Genomic DNA, 26434 nt, shown 5'->3' with positions numbered 1-26434 from the left:
ATTCCATGTAGAACCTCCAATAGTATCTATTTTATTTTTGTTACATTTGTACCTATTCCACTAGCAACATTCCATGTAGAAGTCGGCCCTTGCAGATCACCAATGTGGCCGCGCAGGCTTCTGTTTCTGTGAGTCTGACGTCCTGCACGTACGTGCAGGACGTCAGACTCACAGAAACAGAAGCCTGCGCAGCCTTCTACATGGAGTGTTGCTAGTGGAATAGCAACATTCCATATAGAATCTCCAATAGTAGCAACATTCCATGTAGAACCTCCAATAGTATCTATTTTATTTTTGTTACATTTGTACCCTGCGCTTTCCCACTCATGGCAGGCTCAATGCGGCTTACATGGGGCAATGGAGGGTTAAGTGACTTGCCCAGAGTCACAAGGAGCTGCCTGTGCCTGAAGTGGGAATCAAACTCATTTCCTCAGTTCCTCAGGACCAAAGTCCACCACCCTAACCACTAGGCCACTCCTCCACAATGCTCGTGCTGTAATAAAATGTCCTATGATGAAAGTAATCTTCCTAGAGCTGGTTCTTTTTTTTAAAAATGATTATTTACTGAACGCTGAACCAACCAGGTTGAAGTTGTTCTGTGCCAGTGATATCAGAAATCCCTTATCGAGGCTTAGGATGCTCGGTCCTGGAAGGCTGCCTACCAGTTCCAAGCATTGGCTTTCCTTCTTAGCTGTTATACAAGGAGCTGCCTGGAGAGCTCCTTGTAAATATATATTTTATCAAATCTTATATTCCGTATCATCCCAATATTCTAAACGGATTACAAATTCATGTGCATAATAAAAAAATCAAATATCATATTCACTTTTGCATCATACATTATACAAAATTAAAATCTCAGTTAAAAAGTCCCAACCAAAATTTCTGATCCCAACATTTTTAAGTATTTAAAAAAATAAAGCGATGTAAAGCTACAGCTGGGGCAGAAAGATAGATATAAACTTGAATTAGTCCCTAATTCCTTGGGGGGTTTATTTTGTTTGTTTGTTTTTTCTAACAGAAAAAATGTGAGCGTTATTGGCCTGATGTGGGGAAGGATGCTTTTCAGTGTGGGCCCTTCTCCGTGACTTGTGTGAGTATATTTTGTATCCTCCAGGATGTCGGCAGCCAGGGCCTTTCAGAGAATCACAGAGGCCCCAGAGCCTAGGATCCCATTATCTGAAAAAAAACAAATAGCAATAAAAAAATATAGGAGCATCTGAGGCAGATTTTTTGCTGTAGAAATGTGCAAACTTCTTTATAATTAAGGAAAAATTCAGTAGTCAAATTAATTTTGTGTTTAGCTAAAAAAACAACAACAAAGTAACAAAACAAATTAAGGGGTCCTTTTACTAAGGTGCACTGAAAAATGGGCTGCTCTAGTGTAGGCGTGTGTTTTGGGGTGGGGGCGCAGATCCATTTTTCAGCGCACCTGTAAAAAAGGCCCTTTTTAAAATTTTTGCCGAAAATGAACGTATGGCAAAATAAAAATTGGCATGTGTCCATTTTGGGTCTGAGACCTTACGGCCACCCAAACGGCCACCCATTGACTTAGCGGTAAGGTCTCACGCAGTAACCATGCGGTCATCGTCTATGCGTGTAGATTGACGATTACTGCCCGGTTTCCGCCGTGTGCCAGAAAATAAAAATTATTTTCCGGCGTGAGTAACGGACGCACGTAAAAAAACAAAATTACCACCTGGGTCACGTGATAGCCAGGCGGTAACTCCAAATTGATGCACGTTGGGCATGCGTAGGCATCCACGCAGTTTAGTAAAAGGGCCTCTAACATTTTTTCCAAACAGAGGCCCAGGCCAAAAGGCATTGTTGCCCCTCTTTCCGATCGGCCCTGTGAACAGCTGTCGTACCACAAACCTGGCGCACACCTTTTGGAGGATGTACTGACATTCTGATTTCTATTCTTTTCAGGAAGCTGAAATTAACAAAGTGGAATATGTGATTAGAACCCTGAAAATTCAGTTCTACAACGTAAGTGTGTAGTAACTGGCATTTCCGTTCGTGTACTCCTGATCTTTTCACTCAACGAATAGTTAAGCGCTGGATCTCGTTGCCAAAGGATGTGGTAACAGCGGTTAGCATATCTGGGTTTAAAAAAGGTTTGAACAAATTCCTGGAGGAAAAGTCCATATAGTCTGCTATTGAGACAGACTTGGGGAAGCCATTGCTTGCCCTGGGATTGGTAGCATGGAATGTTGCTACTCTTTAAGATTCTGGAATCTTGTTATTCTTTGGGATTCTGGAATCTTGCTACTATTTGGGTTTCTGCATCTGCAGATACAATGTTGCTATTTTTTGAGATTCTGCATGGAATCTTGTTACTCTTTAGGATTCCAGAATCTTGCTATTCTTTAGGGTTCTACATGGAATGTTGCTACTAATTGGGTTTTTGCCAGGTATTGTGACCTGGATTGGCCACTGTTGAAAGTAGGATACTGGGCTAGCTGGACTATTGATCTGACCCAGTATGGCAGTTCTTATGTTCATATATATTGTTATGATCTATTGACACTAATTCAATTGTACTGGAAAGAAAAAAAGCTCCTGTTGGCTGAGCTGAACATCTATCCACTAATCTCAAATCATGTTGAGAGCGTTCAATAGGAGTTGTTGGTGGGGCGGATGGAGGCTTTTCTGTAATGAGAGTCTAAAGTCAATGGTATAATGATCCATATGTCCAAAATGCCTTTCATCCCTATACTATTGGTTCCTCACCCAGTCTTGCAGACACAACTTACTGCTCTGGCTTTCAGGATTGCCAAAATGAATATGCAAATCTCTCTCATGTATATTCATTGTGGGTCTCCTGAAATCTAGACTGGTTGGGTAATCTTCAAGGCAAGGTTGGGAAACAATTTCTGTGGGGAAGTTCTGTAACGGGCTCCTCCATTTCGACACCCTGAGGATGTGCAGAAGAAACCTGTTTTATAAGGGGACCTGGGCACCCAAATTCTGTTATAGAACCAACCACAGTCACAGCAGCCATAGACCTGGCATAACTGCAGGCCATGTTCATGTGTCAAAGATGCACATAACTTTCCGTGTTCTACAAGTTACATAAGTACATAAGTATTGCCATACTGGGAAAGACCAAAGGTCCATCAAGCCCAGCATCCTGTTTCCAACAGTGGCCAATCCAGGTCACAAATACCTGGCAAGATCCCAAAAAGTACAAAACAGTTTATACTGATTATCCCAGAAATAGTGGCTTTTCCCCAAGTCCATTTAATAATAGTCTATGGACTTTTTCTTTGGGAAGCTGTCCAAACCTTTTTAAACTCCGCTAAGCTAACCGCCTTTACCACATTCTCTGGCAGCGAATTCCAGAGTTTAATTACATGTTGATGAAGAAACATTTTCTCTGATTCGTTTTAAATTTAGTACATTGTAGCTTCATCGCATGCCCCCTAGTCCTAGTATTTTTGAATTATTATCTACAGCCTTTGCTTGAAACTTCTCCCTCCTATTAGAGAGATACCACACATTTTCTTCGGTTGTTCAGCCCTACCCATTGCTTGCCCATACTTTTTCCAGTGGCGTAGGCTACAAGTGGGGCCTATTCACTTTGGGCTCAGCTCCACCCAGCAGCACCGCACCCTTCCTGAAGCCCTGCCGGCTGAAGAGTTCCTCAGAGGCATCCTGAACTTTCTCCCCCACAGGTGGGCAATTGTCAGCAGCTTTAGGGAGCCGCCTGACACCAGCACTTGGTGCGTGGTCAGTTTTCACGCATGCATCGGGTAGGTGATGGCATCAGGCAGCAACACTAAAGCTGCTGCCAACTGTCGGGCGAGGGGGGGGTGGTGGAGAAGTTCAGGATGCTTCGAGGAGCTCTTCAGCTGGCGGGGCTGTGGGATCCCTGGCAGTTAAGTATTTAGGGGCCGATATTCATACCGCGGGAGTTAGACCCACGGCCCAGATATTCAATGCCAGGTCGTTTCCGGTGACCTGCACTGAATATCTAGTTTATTTTGGGCCGGTTTAAAGGTAACCGGCTAAGTCAGACTTAACTGGTTATCTTTAAACCAACCAAAGATATCTCACATTTTCAGGCATCCAAATATAGCCGCTCAACTGGCTTTAAAAATCGGCAGATAGCCAGTTGTGATTAACTGGCCAGATGCTGATCCTGGCCGGTTAAGTGCTTTTGAATATCGAGGGGCTAGTATTTTAAGTTGAGCCGGAGGGGGCGGGCTGCCAAGAGGACATTGTGCCCACCCATTTTGGCATTGGGGCTCACCCAAAATTGAAGGTCTGGCTACGTCACTGGCTCCACCCATGTGTATGTTCCCCTTGTATTTATGCTCTATCCCTCTTGTGCACCCCCTTACAGAGTAACATATAGGCGCCCTGCCAGCACTTACAAGCCTGTTTACCCTTCCCACGTAAGTGCTAGTATTCTGTAAATTTACATGTGCAAGGGGCACCTAATATGACTGCCCAGTTATAGAATCAGGGGGTATGTATTTTGCAATTAAAATATATTTGACATGTATGTGCAGCCTCCTCTGGAGTGGATATCCATACACATCATATTGAATTGATTATAGCCCAAGTAATCTCAAGCTTAAGGAGATAAAGCAATGGCGTGAGAACTAAGGAATTGCCCCTCTGATCCCTACTGGGCCACTCTTCACCTTGTCTACAGTGAGGTTTCCCAGGGAAATAACTGTTTGATCTGATTGGGTCTACAGAATACTCGTCTTGTTTACCAGTTTCACTATAAAAACTGGCCTGACCATGACGTGCCCTCTTCGATAGATCCCATTCTGGGTATGATTGAAACCATTCGGCTGTACCAGGAGGATGACAGCACTCCCCTGTGCGTGCACTGCAGGTGAGGAATTCTGAAAAAAAGGAAGCTGTTATTGCAGCAGTTTAATGGTAAATCTGGGCACTTGGAAACATAGAAACACAGGGGGCAATATTCAGGTGACAGTCAGTGTTTTTTAAATGTTGGCCATCACAAGATGAATTAGACCCAGATGTTCAGTGGGTACCTGCCAGGGCCTGGGAGTTACTGCTGCACTGCTAATATTCAGTAGCAGTAGATGGATAATGACTTGGTTAACTTAGGACAGCCTTTTTGCTGCATCTGCCTCGATGCTGCCCTTGGACCGCTCCGGTGGTAGCTGGAGAGTGCTGCAGTGATCAGATCAGATATTCAGCAGCACGCTCCTGGCCAAGGAGGTTTGATAACAGGAGATGGCATGATGTCACAAGACTGAAGCTGGTCTCCACCCACTCCACCCATGGAAGTTTTAATTCTCCCTAATGCAACTGCTGCCATCTTGGTACACCCAAAACAATGAAATTGATAGGGTAACAAGCTCCACCTACTGGCTTTAGCCCACATATGGGGGCATAATCGAATGAGGCACCCAGGTTTTCCTGAGGACATCCTCACAGGATGTCCCGACGAAGCGGCGGGGAAACCCGTATTATCGAAACAAGATAGGCGTCCATCTTTCGTTTCGATTATACGATCGGGGATGCCAAAATCTCAACATTTAGGTCGTCCATAGAGATGGTCGTCCTTAGACTTGGTAGTTTCTGATTTTCGGCAATAATGGAAACCAAGGACACCCATCTCAGAAACGACCACTTTGGTCATGGGAGGAGCCAGCATTCGTACTGCACTGGTCCCCTTGACATGCCAGGACACCAACCGGTCACCCTAGGGGGCACTGCAGTGAACTTCATAAATTGATCCCAGGTACGTAGCTCCCTTACCTTGTGTGCTGAGCCCCCCCAAACTCCCTCCAAAACCCACTCCCCACAACTGTACACCACTACCATAGCCCTAAGGGGTGAAGGGGGACACCTACATGTGGGTACAGTGGGTTTCGGGTGGGTTTTGAAGGGCTCACATTTACCAGCACAAGTGTAACAGGTAGGGGAGGGATGGGCCTGGGTCCACCTGCCTGAAGTGCACTGCACCCACTAAAACTGCTCCAGGGACCTGCAATACTGTTGTCATGGAGCTGGGTATGACATTTGAGGCTGGCAAAAAAAAATTTTTGAAGTTTTTTTTAAGGGTGGAAGGGGGTTGGTGACCACTAGGGGAGTAAGGGGAGGTCATCCCCGATTCCCTCCGGTGGTCATCTGGTTAGTTTGGGCACCTTTTTCAGTCTTGGTCGTGAAACAAAATGGACCAAGTAAAGTCGACCAAATGCTCGTCAGGGACACCCTTCTTTTTTCCATTATTGGTCGAGGTCGCCCATGTGTTAGACACGCCCAGGCCCCGCCTTCACTACACCTCTGACACGCCCCCATGAACTTTGGCCGTCCCTGCGACGGAAAGCAGTTGGGGATGTCCAAAACCGGCTTTCGATTATACCTATTTGGACGACCCTGTGAGAAGGATGCCCATCTCCCGATTTGTGTCCAAAGATGGGCGCCCTTCTCTTTCGAAAATAAGCCTGATAATGAGCCAGATAGGCTCATGCCATCTCCTGCTATCAAACCTCCTTGCCCCTGGCTCTGCCCTTACGTGGGCTCTAAACTGCCCCAGCATTAATCAGAGAATGCTGCAGCAGTCGGAGCAGATATTTACTGCCGCTCTCCAGTTAGCGCTGTTGAATATTTTTTTTCCTGGCCCAGTCAGCATGGTTTAACTGGGCAGGAGTCTGTCCTGTCTGGTCAAACCACACTGAATATTAACCCCATAGAAATCAACAGTAGATAGAATGGAAGTTTAACTTTGTGGTTAGAGCGGTGGGCTCAGAAGCTGGGGTTCAAATCCCACTGCTACTCCCTGTGGCCTTGGACAAGTCACTTAAGCGGAAACTTAGATTGTGAGCCTTCCAGGGAGCAGGGAAATACCCAGTGTACCTGAAGGTAACTCACCTTCAGCTACTACTGAAAAGTCATGAGCTAAATCCTAATAATCAATCAGAATTTGTTCAAATGACATTTCTAATTGTATTTGACATGAGGGGAAAGGCAGCAGTGGGGTGTATGTAAGTAATTCCAAATAAAGTTTTGTCTTATTCTGAGACGGGTGAGAAGTTAAAAGGTGAGAATAAACCTTCGCCGACAGAGAGAGAGAGAGAGAGAGAGAGTAAGATGACCCACCTGTGGAGGGAGAGGGACAGGGCAGTGGCGTACCAAGGGGGGGGGCGGTGGGGGCGGTCCACCCCGGGTTCACGCCGCTGGGGGGGGTGCCGCGCGCCTGTCAGCTCTTCGTTTTCATGCTCCCTTTGCCCCGGAACAGGTTACTTCCTGTTCCGGGGCAGAGGGAGCATGAAAACGAAGAGCCGGCAGGCGCACGGCACCCCCCCTAGTGGCGTGCGCCCGGGGGGGGGTTCTTTCGCCGGGGGATCAGGGGTTCTTTCGCCAGGGGGCGTCGCGCTGTTCCGGGGGGGGGCGCTGCCCCCAGGGGGTCTGCGCCCCGGGTGTCAGCCCCCCTAGGAACGCCACTGGGACAGGGGAACATTTTCCCACTGAAGGTACCAAAAGGGAATTTGTGACTTAACAGGAGCATTGGTTTCCTCGCCCATTAGCAGGCAGAATCCTTCTGTAGTAGTCGGGACACGCTGCAAACTCGTTGCCCTCTTGCCCAGTCATACTTTTCCATCACAGCTTTGAAAACAAGCACCTCAACACCACCGCTGTAATTAACCAGCTTAACTTCATTCCTAGCTCATTTTGCACTGATTCAGTGAAGGGAGCTCAATCAGAAAATGCTAGTCAAAAACGTGTTGTCAGTCCAGTAAAATAGTCTAACCTATAACATGTTGATTTACCTTCATTTCAATGTGTCCAAGTAGACTAACACAACGTCAGTCAGGTACACACTGACCTTATTGTGTTTCTTCTGTTGCTTTAGTGCAGGCTGTGGAAGGACAGGAGTCCTGTGTGCCATTGATTTTACCTGGAAGATGCTGAAAGATGGGGTGAGTGCGCTCTACAAGTTCAGTTCGGAAGTCAACTACTACATAAATACATAAGTGTTGCCATACTGGGACAGACCAAAGGTCCATCAAGCCCAGCATACTGTTTCCAACAGTGGCCAATCCAGGTCACAAGTACCCAATAGTAGCAACATTCCATGTGGAACTCCAAAGAGTAGCAAGATTCCATTCAGAATCCCAAGCACATAAGTACATAAGTGTTGCCATACTGGGACAGACCAAAGGTCCATCAAGCCCAGCATCCTGTTTTCAACAGTGGCCAATCCAGATCACAAGTACTTTGGCAAGATCCCCAAAAAGTACAATACATTTTATGCTGCTTATCCCATAAATAGTGGATTTTCCCCAAGTCTAATTTTCATATACAGGGCCACTCCTCTACCTTTTTGGCCCTTCCTATCCTTCCTATAAAGTCAGCAGGAAAGGAAGGGTTTTTTTCCCTACATAGGATAGATGGAGGTAAAGTCAGCAATGTTCTAGGGAGAAATTAGAGAGAGAGACACACAGGTAAGAGAGCAGTACAGAATCTATGAATCAAACCAAACACAAAAATCTGAAAATATACCAATTCAGAAACATCTTACTTACTCCGCTGCCAAAAGATGCCAAGAAAAGTACAATGGACCTAATCAACTATCGCCCAGTAGCATCTATTCCGCTAATAACCAAACTCATGGAGGGTATAGTGACGAAACAACTCACTGAATACCTAAACAAACACTCAATTCTACATGTGTCTCAATCAGGATTCCGATCAAATCACAGCACCGAAACTGTACTAGTGTCCGCAATGAACTCATTCAAACAAGCAATTGCAACTGGTAACAACATACTTCTCCTACAATTCGACATGTCCAGCGCCTTCGACATGGTTAATCATGGAGTGGAGGAGTGGCCTAGTGGTTAGGGTGGTGGACTTTGGTCCTGGGGAACTGAGGAACTGAGTTCGATTCCCACTTCGGGCACAGGCAGCTCCTTGTGACTCTGGGCAAGTCACTTAACCCTCCATTGCCCCATATAAGCTGCATTGAGCCTGCCATGAGTGGGAAAGCGCAGGGTACAAATGTAACAAAAATAAAATAGATACTATTGGAGATTCTACATGGAATGTTGCTACTATTGGAGATTCTACATGGAATGTTGCTATTCCACTAGCAACATTCCATGTAGAAGGCTGCGCAGGCTTCTGTTTCTGTGAGTCTGACGTCGTGCAGGACGTCAGACTCACAGAAGCAGAAGCCTGCGCAGCCACATTGGTGATCTGCAAGGACCGACTTCTACATGGAATGTTGCTATTCGAATCTCAAATAGTAGCAACAGTGGAGGAGTGGCCTAGTGGTTAGGGTGGTGGACTTTGGTCCTGGGGAACTGAGGAACGGAGTTTGATTCCCACTTCGGGCACAGGCAGCTCCTTGTGACTCTGGGCAAGTCACTTAACCCTCCGTTGCCCCATGTAAGCTGCATTGAGCCTGCCATGAGTGGGAAAGCGTGGGGTACAAATGTAACAAAAAAATATATACTAGAATACTTTGGAGTAGGAGGCACAGTTCTCCAATGGCTTAAAGGATTCCTGACCACAAGTTCTTACCAAGTAACAATGAACGCGGACACATCACCCCCATGGACACCTGTATGTGGAGTTCCCCAAGGATCCCCCCTCTCACCAACTCTCTTCAACCTAATGATGATACCTTTAGCCAAACTTCTAGCCAATCAAAACCTCAACCCTTACATATACGCAGACGATGTCACGATTTACATCCCGTTCAAACATGATCTAAACAAAATCACCAATGAGATCAACCAAAGCCTCCAAATCATGCACTCCTGGGCATTCCAGCTAAAACTCAACACAGAAAAAACACAATGTCTTGTACTCACTTCTCAACACAATACAAACAATTACTCCTCCATAACCACATCATACTGTTCTCTTCCCTTCTAACAAAATCTGAAAATTCTTGGAGTTACCATCGATCGAAACCTCACACTCGATGCACACGTGAAGAATACGACAAAAAAGATGTTTCACTCCATGTGGAAACTCAAAAGAGTTAAACCTTACTTCCCGAGATATATCTTCCGGACCTTGGTACAGTCAATGGTAAGAAGTCATCTGGACTACTGCAATGCACTGTACGCTGGCTGCAAAGAACAGACTATCAAAAAACTCCAAACAGCCCAGAATACTGCAGCCAGACTCATATTTGGAAAAACTAAATACGAAAGTGCAAAACCCCTAAGAGAGAAACTTCACTGGCTCCCACTCAAGGAACACATTGCATTCAAAATCTGCACGATTGTTCACAAAATCATCCACGCAGACGCCCCAATCTACATGCTAAACCTTGTGGACCTGCCTCCTAGAAACGCCATAAGATCAGCCTGCAAATTTCTCAATCTACACTTCCCCTGCTGTAAAGGACTAAAATACAAGCTGACACACGCCACCACCTTCTCCTACGTGAGCACGCAGCTGTGGAACGCACTACCTACAGCCCTGAAATCCATTGACGAAATAACTAACGTTCGCAAATCTCTGAAGACACATCTCTTGAACAAGGCCCACAAAGAGAACCCATAACTCTACAAAACTACCTCACCAGCCCACCCAGTTATTAAAGGCCACCGTCTACACTATCCTGCTTATCACCTGCCTTCTCTTTTCCCTCACTTTATCTCTTTACATTACTAATTGTAATTATACAAATACTTCTTATATATGAAATCCTGGAATGAACTGGTCATAACAAAACTCTGCAAGCCACATTGAGCCTGCAAATAGGTGGGAAAATGTGGGATACAAATGCAATAAATAAATAAATAAATAAAGTTTAGCTTTCAGGCTTGTAGTGCTGCTGAGGAATTCCCAACTCTCTAGGAAGTAGCCCTCCCTTAAAGACACAGACTGTACAAGGCACCAAGTACAATAGGAGTCAGATTAATTAAATTAAACTCTGCAGTAGGAAGGGGGGGGGGGAAATGGGACTTGATATACCGCCTTTCTGAGGTTTTTGCAACTACATTCAAAGCTGTTTACATAGTATATACAGATACTTATTTGTACCTGGGGCAATGGAGGGTTAAGTGACTTGCCCAGAGTCACAAGGAGGAGTTTCAAACACAGTTCTTGAAATAATCACCTTTTATTGAACAGTCAAATTCAGCACAAAAAGACACAAGGCAAAAGAATAGCTATAAAGTCAACAGGAGGACAGAAATATAGCAAATTATAGCAGCAGGCAGCTCTGCAAGTGAGAGGAAAGGAAGGGGTTTTAGTCTCTTATGTGTTTTGTGCACAGTGCTATGTATGTCTAGTAGTTTTATAGAAATGACAAGTAGTATTAGACGCAGTAGTAGGTCCAGGCAACATTACTATAAGTTTCATAGAAGCTGAAAATCTCTTTTTTTTTAAACGGTACAGGCCAGTACATAAAAAGGGGGCAGGCTGAGATGAGTCAATCATAACAGTTTCATTCAAATGATTTTATTTTTGTGTGCTCAGATAATTCCAGAGAACTTCAGTATTTACAGCCTCATCCAGGAAATGAGAACTCAGAGGGCATCATTAGTGCAAACCAAGGTATGTTCAGCACAGCCAAGGGCAAGTGAAGGTCATGTCTGTAATCTAAGTGTGGCAGGCTTCTGTTCAAGGTTAAGCAGCAAGATCAAAGAAACTGGACCGCAAGCTACAGCCTCACTGGAGGTGCTGACCAGAGGTTTCCAAACAGAAACAATAGTAAGAGTTCAAAGTGGAAGGTAAAGAGGAGCTTGTCGCTCCTAGCAAAGTGGAAAGGAGAAGTAAAAAAAAAAAAGCTGTTAAAATATAGATGTATTTACATTATGAAGAAAGAGAACAGTTTCCATGAACAAAAGACAGGCAGAAGAGAACGGTTTGCTATTTTTCCAAACCCTGGTGGAAAGTTCCAGAGCCTATGCCCAATTAAAAAGAATACTCTATATATATCAGTAGGTGGTGTTAGGAGTTAGCTACTATACACAGTGGCGTAGGAAGGGGGGGGGGGTCGGGGGGGCGGTCCGCCACGGGTGCACGCTGCTGGGAGGGTGCCGCGCGCCTGTTGGCTCTTCGTTTTCATGCTCTCTTTGCCCCGGAACAAGTTACTTCCTGTTCCGGGGCAGAGGGAGCATGAAAACGAAGAGCCGGCAGGCGCGCGGCACCCCCCCCCCCCCCCAGCGGCGTGCATCCGGGGGGGGGGGGTTCTTTCGCCGGGGATTGGGTTTTTTTTCGCCGGCAGGGGGGGGGCTTCGCGCTGTTCCGGGGGGGCGCTGCACCCGGGGGGCGGGGCGCATCGGCGATCCGCCCCGGGTGTCAGCCCCCCTAGGAACGCCACTGACTATACAATCATTATAAACACTCCTACTGCTGAGCAAGTAAAAAGAATACCCCAGATTTGCCTTAATAATGGTTTCTGGACTTTTCCTCCAGGAATTTATCCAAACCTTTTTTAAACCCAGCCACATTACCTTCTTTACTGCTTGTTCCGGCAAAGAGTTCCAGAGCTTAACTATACATTGAGTAAAAAAATATTTTCTCCTATTTGTCTTAAATGTGCTTGTGGCCCCAGAAAAGATCCTGAGGTTTTCAAGTGTTCACAGTGACTCTGTCGGAGGATTATGTGCCTAAGAACAAGAGAGAGTTCCATATTTTGATTTTGGTTCTGACAACCAGCCCTGTTTAAGGACTGCCTGCCCTTGGTCCTGTTGCTAATTCTGAGTACGATCTTATGGTTTTTCGAGTTTCCACTCCAGTGGCGTAGCCAAGGGTGGGCCCAGGCCCAGGCCCACCTCAAGCCCACCCAGTAGCAGCACACCTATGCAGTGGCGTACCAAGGGGGAGCGGTGGGGGCAGTCCGCCCCGGGTGCACGCCGCTGGGGGGGGGTGCCGCGCGCCTGTCGGCTCTTCGTTTTCATGCTCCCTTTGCCCCGGAACAGGTTACTTCCTGTTCCGGGGCAGAGGGAGCATGAAAACAAAGAGCCGGCAGGCGCGCGGCACCCCCCCCCCCCCCAGCGGCATGCACCCGGGGGGGGGGGGGTTCTTTCGCTGTGGGATCGGGGGTTCTTTCGCCGGGGGGGGGGAGCATCGCGCTGTTCCGGGGGGGGGCGCTGCATCCGGGGGGCAGGGCGCATCAGCGATCCGCCCCAGGTGTCAGCCCCCCTAGGAACGCCACTGCACCTTTGATGATGTGGCTAGCAGGGATCCCCAAGGCCCACCAGCCGAAAACTCTGAACTACTGTTCCTCCTGCATACCTTGTAAATAGCAGATCTTTGCCTGCAGCAAGCAGTGACTGATACATACTGTTCGTACCGTCCCCACAGCCTTCCCTCTGATGTATTCCCGCCTATGCAGAAACAGGAAGTTGCATCAGAGGGAAGGCTGTGGGGCCAACATGAGCAGTGTGTATTAGTTGCTGCTCACTGCTGGTGAAAATATGCTACTTAAAAGTTATATGGGGGAGGGGGGATGTTTGAGAGACCATATGGTATGCAGGCGAGAGAGGGAGAGACCAAATTACTTGTCGGACAGGGTGGAGTTCTTTTGCCCACCCATGTTGGGCCCAGGCCCACCCAAAACTGGGTGTCTGGCTACGCCCCACTCTCTTGCTGAGCTGAACCTGATTTTTCTCACTGTGCATTCTTTCCAGGAGCAGTATGCGCTTGTGTACCATGCAATAACTCAGCTCTTTAAACGACAGCTGGAGAAGATCACAGCAAGCCTGGACCCTGGAGGAAGCGATGTAAGGTTACTTCTGTTCAATTTCTGATCAACCAAGTGCTGAACTTCCTTCTGTGGTCAGGGTCGAGGGCTGACAAAAGCCAAAGAATTTAATTTAATTAACAAAATATCAATACCAATAAATAAACGTTGTTTGGTTTTACAGAGGGTGTAATGTAAAATGGCATAAGCTTGTCATGGATAATTCCCAAACTTTCATTTTTGTAGAGAGGTGCCAGCTGACTCCAGGTCAGATGGAACAGATTCACCAGTACTGGTTTTGCTCCCCTTGCATTTATACACTTATAATTCCTGTTTTCCAAGTTCATTTGAGGTTCGTTTTCTACTTCACTTTTATAGAAAAAACTAAAAACAAATCATTAGGCATGTGCACAGCCAAAAAAAAAAGTTTGTTTTTATATCGGAGATGGCGAACGCCTCATCGGTACAATGTAAGCCACATTAAGCCTGCAAATATAGTAACTTTATTATTATTATTTATTGCATTTGTATCCCACATTTTCCCACCTATTTGCGGGTTCAGTGTGGCTTACAATACATTGTGAATGGTGGAAATACAGTTTGTTACAACTCGGTTATGGATTACATTGTGAGGGGTTATGCGAAAACAAAGTTAAAGTGTCATTAAGGGAATAGAACAATGGAGAAGAACAATGGAACAATGGAAAAGAAACAGCGGGAACTAATAGGGCAACTGAACAGTAGTAGACGAACAATTCGGTATCACATTTTTCTATGAGTAGAGGTATAAATGTGGTAAAAATTACGGGGGATGGGAATTCAGAAGAGAATGTATTGATGCATTACTAACAGTGTGTGCGGACTTAATGTGTTTTGATTCTTTCAGTAAATTTTATCAAAGAGATGGGTTTTCAATGATTTGCAGCAGATGACGGCAGAAAAAGATCTGCACGGTCCGTCCAGTCTGCCCAACAAGATAAACTCACATGTACCATTTTTTGTGTATTCCTTACCTTGATTTGTACCTGTCTTTTTCAGGGCACAGACCGTATAAGTCTGCCCAGCGCTATCCCCGCCTCCCACCACCGGCTCTGGCACAAACCGTATAAGTCTGCTCAGCGCTATCCTCGCCTCCCAACCACCAGCCCCGCCTCCCACCACCGGCTCTGGCACAAACCGTATAAGTCTGCTCAGCGCTATCCTCGCCTCCCAACCACCAGCTCCGCCTCCCACCACCGGCTCTGCCACCCAATCTCGGCTAAGCTCCAGAATGATATTTTTCAACAGCTCTGTGCACTCTGTTGGCTCCCCAGTTGTGCTGTGCGCTGTCCTGTAGGCAGTCCTGGGTTTAATTTGCAGCCTGGCTGGGGTTGGTGAGGAAACAGCATCCATTGCCTCATCTATAGTAGGTATGGCAATCTCAGCTGTTACTCTACAGTGACACCTAGTGGCTAAAATAGGTGGGAAAATGTGGGATAGAAATGTAATAAATAAATAAAAATTAGTGTGTAGTGCACATATGCTTTTAAGTGGCGCTTTTCTGTGCACTTATGCATGCAAGGCACACATAAGTGCACATGCCCTGTTATGGAATTTCCCTTTATGTGCACAAAAAACATGAATGTGTGAAAGGAAAATATTGAAAATCGCAACCCGTTGTTTAAAATGAAGACTGACAAAACTATTCAGGCCTTGCACACCCTTTCTCTAGCCAGCCTACTGAAACGTCCTTGTAAAGCCAGCGAGGCACTTGCACAAACCACTGGTGACTGTCATTGACTACAGAAGTTCCCATTTGAAGAACACTAAAAGATCGGCATGCACATTCCTAAATCTTCACTTCCCCAGCTGTAAAGGTCTAAAATATAGATTAATACATGCGTCCAGCTTTTCATACTTGAGTTCACAAATGTGGAAAGCTCTACCATTGGACCTGAAAATAATTCGTAACCTAATTAACTTCCGTCAGGCACTGAAAACACATCTCTTTAATAAGACATACCATAATGACTTATAATTGGAACTGTAATTCACAGTCGGATTATTTATTTATTTATTTATTGCATTTGTATCCCACATTTTCCCACCTTTTTGCGGGTTCAGTGTGGCTTACAATATGAGATGAGTGATGGAAATACAGTTTGTTACAAATTGGTTATGGATTACATTGTGCAGAGTTATGCGAGACAATCGAGGTGTCGTTAAGGAATGTAACAATGGAACACAGACATTGAAACATTGGAAGGGGACAATGGGAGCTTAGAGGGCGATAATAAGGCATAAAGACATATGGTATGCATATTTCTGTGAGTAAAGGTATGAGTGATGTGAGATTACGGGGGATGGGAGTTCAGAAGTGGATGTATTGATGCATTATGTTTAATTTTAATATGCAATCCATGTTCAATATGTGATACCAATTGTATATTTTCCCTTTTTTACCTGACTGTTCATTTAGAATTCATGTTCTATATATATTACCAATTGATTATGTATTCTGAAATGAGATAAGTCATGACGGAAAATTGTAAGCCACATTGAGCCTGCAAGGTGGGAAAATGTGGGATACAAATGCAACAACTAAATAAATAAACACAGAAATGTAGGCACCAGGAAAGCTAGACTGCCCCAACTTGACATTTCGTTCTTTAGATTGTAAGCTCCTTTGGGCAGGGACCGTCCTTCTTTGTTTATTTTATACAGCGCTGCGTAACCCTAGTAGCGCTCTAGAAATGTTAAATAGTAGTAGTAGTGGCCCAAGGCAATCTGCTGCCAGAGGCAGGGATGATATGTCACCTACCCACGCCCCCGCATCTCCCCTTTCCCCTTCTTTACCTTATTTTTTTTCCAAAAGGTGGCAGCAGTGATTCCCATAGGTTGCCCTGTCACTGGCAGGCTGCAGTGGGAGAAGAGGGCGGTGCCAGTGGCAGGGCAGCCTATGGGAATCGCTGCTGCTGCCGCCTTTTGGTAAAAAAAAACAATTAAGGTAAAAGGTTGAGGAGGGATGGGAGAGTGCCGCTCCTGGAGCATGCCACCGTGGCCTAATAATCAAAAGGAAGTATTCAATCAAAAAATCTAGCACGTTAACCACTAACTCCAAAAAGATAGAATGAATATAGTGCTTAGCAAAAAAAAAAAAACACAAATATGTTGTAAATTCTTCAAAGGGAGGAAAAGACCTCAGAAATTGGCCGTGAACTCTTATCCGTTATGGATGACAAGCCGTTGAGCCCATTAAAACGGGCAAGACAGCGGTCAGAGCAACGCCGGGTGCAGCCGAGCCCCTGCCCAGGAAAGCCGCCCCGGGGGATGGTGGCAGAGGAAAGCGCCCGGGTCACAGCAGCGGCGGCGGTGGCAGCTGCTCATTGTACCTGTCGGAGACGGAGTGCGCCTCGGAGCTGCTGTCGGACGATCCCCGCCCGCCCGGTGCCGTCGGAACTCGGAAGAGATTTGTGACATGCCGCACATGCACAGAACAGCTGCGCTGTTCTGCGCATGCGCGGCACGTCGGTCACTCTTCATTTATATAGTAGGATTGCAGTCTCACAACATTATCATAGTCATCAGCTAAAAATCTCCATAACCTCCCTAGACGTTTTATTTAATAATTTTTTCATTAAGTAAAGTTCAATCTTCTTTCATTGTTTATAAAATTTGTTATACTAAAATATCCTATATAATAAAACGCACCCTCAACGTTCTGAGGACACTGACGTCACTGTCAGGTCTTCCGGGCACTTCCTTCCGGTTGTGAAGCCACCGAAAACACTGTGTTGGGGCCCCGCCCTCGCGTCAAACGTGATGACGTCAAGGGCGGAGCAATGGCGTCAGTGGCTTCACCAACAACGACTCAGCAGATTGAAGGTGGCGTGCCGAGGTCTGCAACAATGGCGGTCAGTGTCTTCACAACGCCGAAGGGGTGAGTAGGGGGGGGTTCGGGAGCAAAACCGTGCTAGCACCCATTTCATTAGCGCCAGAAACGGGCATGTTTTACTAGTACTGCAATAAAGCATCATTATCATAATGGAATCTTAATCAGTTCCGATCAAGACAAGTGCCTGAAGTTCTAATAACAACTAGTTTGGCTGAAGACAGAGTCCTGGATTCCATTATGATAATGATGCTTCACTGAAGTATACTTTAGTATAACAAATTTTTATAAAAAATGAAAGAAGATTGAACTTTACTTAATGAAAAAATTATTAAATAAAACGTCTAGGGAGGTTATGGAGATTTTTAACTGATGATTAAACATAGTAAACATAGTAGATGACGGCAGAAAAAGACCTGCACGGTCCATCCAGTCTGCCCAAGAAGATAAATTCATATGTGCTACTTTTTTATTTGTACTGTCCTCTTCAGTGCACAGACCGTATAAGTCTGGCCAGCCCTATCCCCGCCTCCCAACCACCAGCTCTGGCAGAGACCCTATAAGTCTGCCCAGCACTATCCCCGCCTCCCAACTACCAGTCCCGCCTCCCACCACCAGCTCTGGCACAGACCGTATAAGTCTGCCCAGTACTATCCCTGCCTCCCACCACCGGCTCTGGCACAGACCGTATAAGTCTGCCCAGCACTATCCCCGCCGCCCAACCACCAGCCCCAGCACAGACCGTATAAGTCTGCCCAGCACTAGTCCCGCCTCCCAACCACCAGCCCCAGCACAGACCGTATAAGTCTGCCCAGCACTAGCCCCGCCTCCCAACCACCAGTTCTGCCACCCATTCTAGGCTAAGCTCCTGAGGATCCCTTCCTTCTGCACAGGATTCCCTTATGTTTATCCCACGCATGTTTGAATTCCGTTACCGTTTTCATCTCCACCACCTCCCGCGGGAGGGCATTCCAAGCATCCACCACCCTCTCCGTGAAAAAATACTTCCTGACATTCTTACATGCATCATACCATGCAGAACAACAGCATTACCCAATAATTAGTATACTGAGAAAGGAGGGTTAGGACAGGAAGTTCTCCATAGAAGTTTAGTGACAGATGTTTGCATTTCAAAGGGTTTTGCATCACTAGCATAGGTCTGGGGGTTATGCACCCACTTATGGAAAATACAGCATTTAAAAACTAAATCTGATGTGAGACTACAATCATACATAACGGAAAAGAGTCCAATTTCTGAGGTCTTTTCCTCCCTTTGAAGAATTTACAACATATTTGTGTTTTTTTTTTTTTTTTGCTAAGCACTATATTCATTCTATCTTTTTGGAGTTAGTGGTTAACGTGCTAGATTTTTTGAATGAATACTTCCTTTTGATTATTAAGTAGTAACCCTACCATTAGGCCACGATGGCATGGGTAGATAATGGAGTTCCCCAGGGGTCTGTGCTGCAGCTGCTGCTTTGTAACATTTCTATATATGATCTAGAGATGGGAGTAACTAGTGAGGTAATTAAATTTGTTGAAGACAAAAAGTTATTCAAAGTTGTTAAATCGTTTGAGGAGAGTGAAAAATTACAAGAGGACATTACGTGACTGGGAGACTGGGCGTCTATATGGCAGACGACGTTTAATGTGAGCAAGTGCAAAGTGATGCATGTGGGAAAGAGGAACCCCAATTATAGCTAAGTCATGCAAGGTTCCACGTTAGGAGTCACCGACCAAGAAAGGGATCTAGGTGTCGTCGTTGATGATACGTTGAAACCTTCTGCTCAGTGTGCTGCTGCGGCTAAGAAAGCAAATAGAATGTTAGGTAATATTAGGAAAGGAATGGAAAACAAAAATAATGCCTTTGTATGCGGTGCGACCGTACCTCGAATATTGTCTGCAATTCTGGTCACCACATCTCAAAAAAGTTATAGTGGAGTTAGAAAATATACAGAGAAGGGTGACGAAAGTGATAAAGGGGATGGGATGACTTCCCTATGAGGAAAGGCTAAAGCGGCTAGGGCTCTTCAGCTTGAAGAAAAGGCGGCTGAGGGGAGATATGATAGAGGTTTATAAAATAATCAGTGGAGTGGAACAGGTAGACGTGAATCGCTTGTTTACTCTTTCCAAAAATAATAGGACTAGGGGGCAAGTAATGAAGCTACAAAGTAGTAAATTTAAAACAAATCGGAGAAAATATTTCTTCACTCAACGTGTAATTAAACTCTGGAATTCGTTGCCAGAGAAAGCAGTTAGCTTAGCGGAGTTTAAAAAAGGTTTGGACTTATTAAGATGGACTTGGGGAAAATCCACTGCTTATTTCTAGGATAAGCAGCATAAAATGTATTGTACTGTTTTGGGATCTTGCCAGGTACTTGTAATCTGGATTGGCCACTGTTGGAAACAGGATGCTGGGCTTGATGGACCTTCGATCTGTCCCAGTATAGCAACACTTATGTTCTTACATTCTTATGTTCTTATGGTATTGTTATCGCACTTCAGTGAATCGACTTCTAGGTCTGATTGTTTGAAATTCTAAATGGAATGAGCTGATTTCCCAAACCTTAGCTGCAGTGGCAGGTGGATAATGCGTCCCTTTTTTCATCGTGGTCTTTGCTAGCACAGTGAGCAAGACTTTCTGAAGCAGCCTCTGCGAACCCGTTTCCTGCTACAGTGGGATTCTATGTTTCAGTGAGGTGGGAACTGGGTGAGCACACCGGACACTGAAGTGGCAAAACTCAAGGAGGAAGCTCGCACACACTCACACACATCTTGCAGATTCCGGATGTGGTTTGAGAAGTTGTAGCCAAAGCTTATCTGAGCTGTGGTGAGCTGACTGCTTCGCTGAGACAGCTCATAGCAGCTGGCCGTGTTGTTGTACATTTAAAAGCCGAGGGAAGGAAAAGGCTCTTTGCATAATCAGTCAAACGTATCAAAAATAACCAAGTGGAAACATTTTGGTTTTAGATTTTCCAGTTATGTGTAACCGTGTTTGCCCACAGAAGGGAACATTTTGCCTTCAATTTTTCCTCTTATTTATGCATCATCTACAGGTGGTAATCGCAGAGGTTACCGTAAACCGCTTTTTACATGATCTCGCTTTTTACATGATCTTTTTGTGTCCTTCAGGCTGCCCATTCGAATAGGATCACTCCTGTCCCTTTATGAAACATGCCTGATCTATCCGTCTGCAATATTTTAAAGATTCTAGCGTATCGTTTGGCGGCTTTGTAATTATTACTTTATACTGGGGCAGTTCCAAATAGCCCAGGATTTTATCACTTTCCTCCTTCTCATTCAGGGCAGAAAACACCATGGAGTTCATAAATGACACTGGCTGCACATACTATAGCAGGACATGTTTACCTAATGTTCAATCACCTTTCTAACCTCATGTACATAAGTACATAACTAATGCCACACTGGGAAAAGACCAAAGGTTCATCGAGCCCAGCATCCTGTCCATGACAGCGGCCAATCCAGGCTAAGGGCACCTGGCAAGCTTCCCAAACGTACAAACATTCTATACAATCAAGCCATTGTGACATCACTAATGAGGTTGGCTCTTATTGGTGGAAGGAGCCACTATGACATCACAATAGGTTAAATCACTGCTCTATGTAATAAAAGTGAGCCAAGTAGAGGACATAAGTACATAAGTAATGCCACACTGGGAAAAGACCAAGGGTCCATCGAGCCCAGCATCCTGTCCACGACAGTGGCCAATCCAAGCTTCCCAAACGTACAAACATTCTATACATGTTATTCCTGGAATTGTGGATTTTTCCCAAGTCCATTTAGTAGTGGTTTATGGACTTGTCCTTTAGGAAACCGTCTAACCACTTTTAAAACTCTGCCAAGCTAACCGCCTTCCCCACATTCTCCACATTTTCCACCTTTCTTTAAATTAGTTCCCTTATTTTCTAACTCCTCTTACTCTCTTACCTATCTATAGGGGTCCTTTTACTAAGGTGCATCAAAAAATGGCCTGCGCTGGTGTAGATGCATGTATTGGACGCACGCAGGTTCATTTTTCAGCGCACCTGCAAAAAAGGCCTTTTTTTGGGGGGGGTGGGAAATAGACATGCAGCGAAATGAAAATTGGCGCGCGTCCATTTTGGGCCTGAGACCTTACCGCCACCCATCGACTTAGCGGTAAGGTCTCACGCGTTAACCGGGCGATAATCGTCAGCGCGTGTAAAAAATGGTGCGTGTAATTTCTGGCGCGTGTAAAAAATGGAATTACCGCCCGGGCCATGCGGTAGCCGGGCAGTAGTTCAAAGCTGATGGGCGTAGGATGTTCGTACGCACTAAAATGGCTTAGTAAAAGGACCCCTATATGTTAAGCATCTCTCTGACTTCATGTGCAACTTTCTTTAAATTAGCTGCCTTACTTTCTAAGTCTTCTTACTCTCTTACCTATCTATATGTTAACCATGACAGAGAGCGCCTCTTGGGTTTCTTATCACATGTGGTATGAATAACATCCCTATTATCCCATACATGGCAAACACCTGCCTATCCAATATACACAAGGGAACATATAGTTACAATATATGTAAAATATACAATATAACACAAAACTATCCCTACTTCAGGAGGTGAAAGCTTAGCTCTTCAACCAGGCCTTTCATGGAAGAAGTAACTAACTTGTTAGTCTCGCTCACGCACACAAGGAGTGACAAGGGCTGCACATGCAACAGCAGGACATGTTTATCCACTCCTACCCTAGCTGAGATAATATTTAACCATTTCTCTGACCTCATGTGCAACTTTCTTTAAATCGATCACCTTGCTTTCTAACTCCTCTTACTCTTACCTATCTATATGTTCCATCTTTGCTTATACCATTCACTGTCAATTAAAATGTTCTATTAGGTATCGTGTTGACATTCTAAGTCGTATACTATGCCATACTTTGTATTGTTATTTGAATATTTTTACTGCTGTAATTGCCTATTGCTCGTGTTTGATATATTCTTACTGTACACCGTCTTGAGTGAATTCCTTCAAAAAGGCGGTAAATAAATAAATAGATAAATATTCATAAGTACATAAGTAATGCCACACTGGGAAAAGACCAAGGGTCCATCGAGCCCAGCAGCCTGTCCATGACAGCGGCCAATCCAGGCCAAGGGCACCTGGCGAGCTTCCCAAACGTACAAACATTCTATACAATCAAGCCATTGTGACATCACTAATGAGATTGGCTCTTATTGGTGGAATGAGCCACTATGACATCACAATAGGTTAAATCACTGCTCTATGTAATAAAAGTGAGCCAAGTAGAGGACATAAGTACATAATGCCACACTGGGAAAAGACCAAGGGTCCATCAAGCCCACCAGCATCCTGTCCACGACAGCGGCCAATCCAGGCCAAGGGCACCTGGCAAGCTTCCCAAACATACAAACATTCAGAAAGCGTCAGTGAGTATTATTTTAGTCGCTAGCTGCATTTTTCCTGGATATTCAATGCCGGGTCTTATCCGGGCAAGAGCACTGAATATCGGGGTTTATGCAGCCGACTATCTCTTGTGAGTTTAAGTGGAATATTCAGCACTTAACTGCCTAAGCAACACCGCATAAAGGGGTCCTTTTACTAAGCTGCGATAAAAAGTGGCCTGCATGTTTTTGGCATGCACTGGTCATTTTTTACCCTGGCTGGGGAAAAAGGCATTTTTTAATAGCCATTTGCCGAAATTAAAAGTAGTGCACAGCTATTTACGGCCTGAGCCCTTACCGCCATCCATTGACGTAGCGGTAAGGGCTCATGCGCTACTCATGCGGTAATCAGGCAGCGTGCACCGATGTGGCCGTGCTGCCATTACCACGGGAAACAGTTTGCACCAACTTCAAAAGTCCTGCGGGGTGTCCACGTCACCCCTGCAGTAGTGCTGATTTGGAGCATGCTACCCACACGTTAATCCTACCACCGCTCAGTGGCGTACCTACGTGGGGCCTGGGGGGCCTGGGCCCCCATAGATTTGGCCCTGGAACCCCCTGTCAATGACCCTCTTGACCCCCCTCCTGCCGCCAACCCTCCCCACCGTCGCCGTGGTCTACCTTTGCTGGCGGGGGACCCCAATCCCAACCAGCCGTGGAGATCCTCTTCTTCCTCCCAAGGCTTCGTTCTGTTTCCGACGTCGTGCAGGACGTCAGATGCACAGAAGCAGAGTACAGCGAAGATCAGCTGAGAGGAGCGCGTCTGTGTGGGCCGCGCACGCTGGAGTCAGAAGATAGCACTTCTGCTGACGGGGATTCGGATGGAAGGGGCCCGGCCCGGTGGCGGAGGCGGGTGGGACTGCGGTGCTGGGCCCCCCTCAGGGGGGCGGCGACAACCTGGGGGGAGTGGGGGCGGGGCCCAGGGGGTGGTCGGGGCTGGGGGCGGCCTTGTCCCGGGCCCGGCCCAGTCTCTCGGTGGCCCAGGGCTGATCTGCAAGGCTTTGTTCTGTTTCTGTGAGTCTGACGTCCGTTGCTGGCTGATCTGCAAGGCTTCGTTCTGTTTCTGTGAGTCTGACCGTCAGAAACAGAACGAAGCCTTCGCGGAAAGAAGAGGACCTCCTTGGCTGGTGGGAATTGGGGTCCCCCGCCAGAAAAGGTAGCCCTCGGCGACGGCGGTGGAGGGTTGGCGGCGGGAGGGGGGGTCGAGAAGGTCATCGGCAGGGGCCGTCAAAGTTGGCAGCGGCAGTGCGGGGGGTGGGGTCGGCAATGGCGCGGGGGGGTTGGCGGCGCCGGGGGGGGGGGAGCTAAAATGTGCTCTCTCACCTCGGGCTCTGGACCCTCCTCCCGCCGAAGTCTGGCTACGCCCCTGCCACCGCTTAGTAAAAGGGCCCCAGAGATAGGACTGACTTTTATGCAGTCTGATACGGCCACTTAACTTAGGGGCCCTTTTGCTATGGCGTGCCGAAAAATGGCCTGCGCTGGTGTAGGCGCGTGTTTTGGACGCACGCAGGTCCATTTTTCAGCGCACCTGGAAAAAAAAGACCTTCTTTTTTTAGGCCGAAAATGGACGTGCGGCAAAATTAAAACTAGCACGCGTCTATTTTTGGCTTGAGACCTTACCACCACCTTTTGACTTAGCGGTAAGGTCTCACACATTAACCGTGTGGTAATCATCAGTGCGTATCAACTGATGATTACTGCTGGATAAGCGCCATGCGGTAGAAAATAGAAAATATTTTCTACCGCGTGTTTTGAATGCGCGTCAAAAATGGAATTACTGCCTGGGGCACGCGGTAGCCGGATGGTAGCTCCAATTTGATGCACGTTGGACACGCCTAGGCACCTACACGCCTTAATAAAAGGGCCCCTTAGGCTAAGTGACAACTCTGCCCCTGGACCACCCACAAAATAGCCAACTTTCAGTTTAGTGTTCTGCGGTGATAGTCAGTGGCACTGACCAGTTAATTGTCACTGAAAATCAGTGGATACCCTGCACAAACGATTGAACTGGCCAGGATTCATTTCTGGCTGGTTCAGTATGACCCTCAGATGTCATATTGTTGTCATAGCAGGAGCATAGCCAGAAGTCCATTTGGAGGGGGCCAAAGGTGGACTGAGGGGGGCCAAATATTCTTTCCATCTCTCCTTCCCCCCTTGCTGCCAGGGCCACCGAGAGACACAGCTGGGCCTGGGGCAGGACTGGAATGCCACACGTTCCCTTCCCCTGGTCTACCACCGCTGCAGCCCCCCGCAGCCACATCTTTCCGTCTCTGAGTCACTGCTGCACTTCTCCCTTGCTCTGTCCTCTCCTGCTCCAGTTCTCCTGTGTGCTGAGAGGAATTGGAACCCGGTTGACTGCATTAATGCAATATCGCATTGATGTAATCATTTGGGTCCTGGGCGGCACGCGGGAGAAGGAGAGGACAGACTCGGAAGCAGGCAGGAAGAAGCTTGCTGGGCCCAAGCCTGGGCTCCCCCTTGGAGGCTGGGCCCTGGGAATTTTGCCCCCCCTGCCCCCCTTCTCGGCAGTGTTACCTGCTGCCGCTAATGCCCCCACCACATGAAAGTATACCTTTGCTGGCAGGATGCCAAGCCCCACCAGTCAAAGAGGTCCCCTCACAAGTCCCGCCTGTGCTGCTAGAGCAGCGCTCAAGTTGGCAACACATTTCAGCCGCCAGCGTTTGCACTCCCACACATGCTCGCTTCAGTCGCTGAACTGACCGTGTGCGAGGGAGTTGGCATCAACAACCAAAGCATGCCTGCTGACTTAAGTGCAGCACAGGTGGGACTCGCAAGAAGACCTCTTTGGCTGTCAGGGTTGGCATCCCCACTAGCCATTAAAGCAGAGGGGGCCCAATCTAAAGGTAAGGGAGCCCAGGCCCCTGAGGCCTCCAATGGCTGCCCGACTGAGTGCTCAACTGTTGTTGTTTTTTTTTTTGCTTTATCACGTTTATCTTATAATGGTGGAAGGATGGCATTGGAATTAGCTCTGATGATAGCCTTATCTTGTGGTTGACTGCAGCAGGTCAACACATCCCTTGTCCAAGATAAGGGTATTGTTACCAGTTCAAAGTGATCCTTGGCACACTGATAGAGGCAGGTGGCTCCTTATAGACTGACCGGTATAATGAGGCATGGCACAGTGGTGTGCTGGAGCAGGCTCTCACAGGCTCTCGAGAGACGTTTGTTAAGTTTTTAAGAATTTTGGGAGCCAGTTCTCCATGGCTACTTTAACAAATGGATTCCAAAATGTGGGCTTGGGCCCCTCCTGAATTCTCTTTTACTTTGCTGGCAAGAGAGAGCCCCCTGTTAACAATTTACCAGCACACCCCTGGGCATGGGCGATCTAGTGGACTCTGGTCTTCAAAAGGTCACGCCTCAATAAATTGGTTAATCTATGAGATGCCACCAGCCTCTGTCTTTACCAGAGCTACCCCTCTGAAAGTTTTTGGCACACTGAGTCACTCC

The 26434-nt window shown here is 46.5% G+C and overlaps 1 protein-coding gene across 1 annotated transcript in view; it reads left to right on the top strand.

Annotated features, from left to right (window-relative positions):
* PTPN22 (protein tyrosine phosphatase non-receptor type 22) overlaps nt 1-26434 on the top strand; it is an 85355-nt gene that overhangs the window by 35846 nt on the left and 23075 nt on the right. The window contains 6 exon segments of the mRNA XM_030221142.1: nt 1022-1093; nt 1930-1989; nt 4710-4852; nt 7847-7913; nt 11437-11514; nt 13596-13688. Of these exon segments, the coding sequence (XP_030077002.1) occupies nt 1022-1093; nt 1930-1989; nt 4710-4852; nt 7847-7913; nt 11437-11514; nt 13596-13688 (513 nt within the window).

The sequence above is a fragment of the Microcaecilia unicolor genome, chromosome 12 (genome assembly GCF_901765095.1).
Source record: "Microcaecilia unicolor chromosome 12, aMicUni1.1, whole genome shotgun sequence".
Lineage (NCBI taxonomy): Eukaryota > Metazoa > Chordata > Amphibia > Gymnophiona > Siphonopidae > Microcaecilia > Microcaecilia unicolor.
Note: the sequence above shows the minus strand (reverse complement) of the source record. Positions and strands in the feature narration are given on the sequence as shown.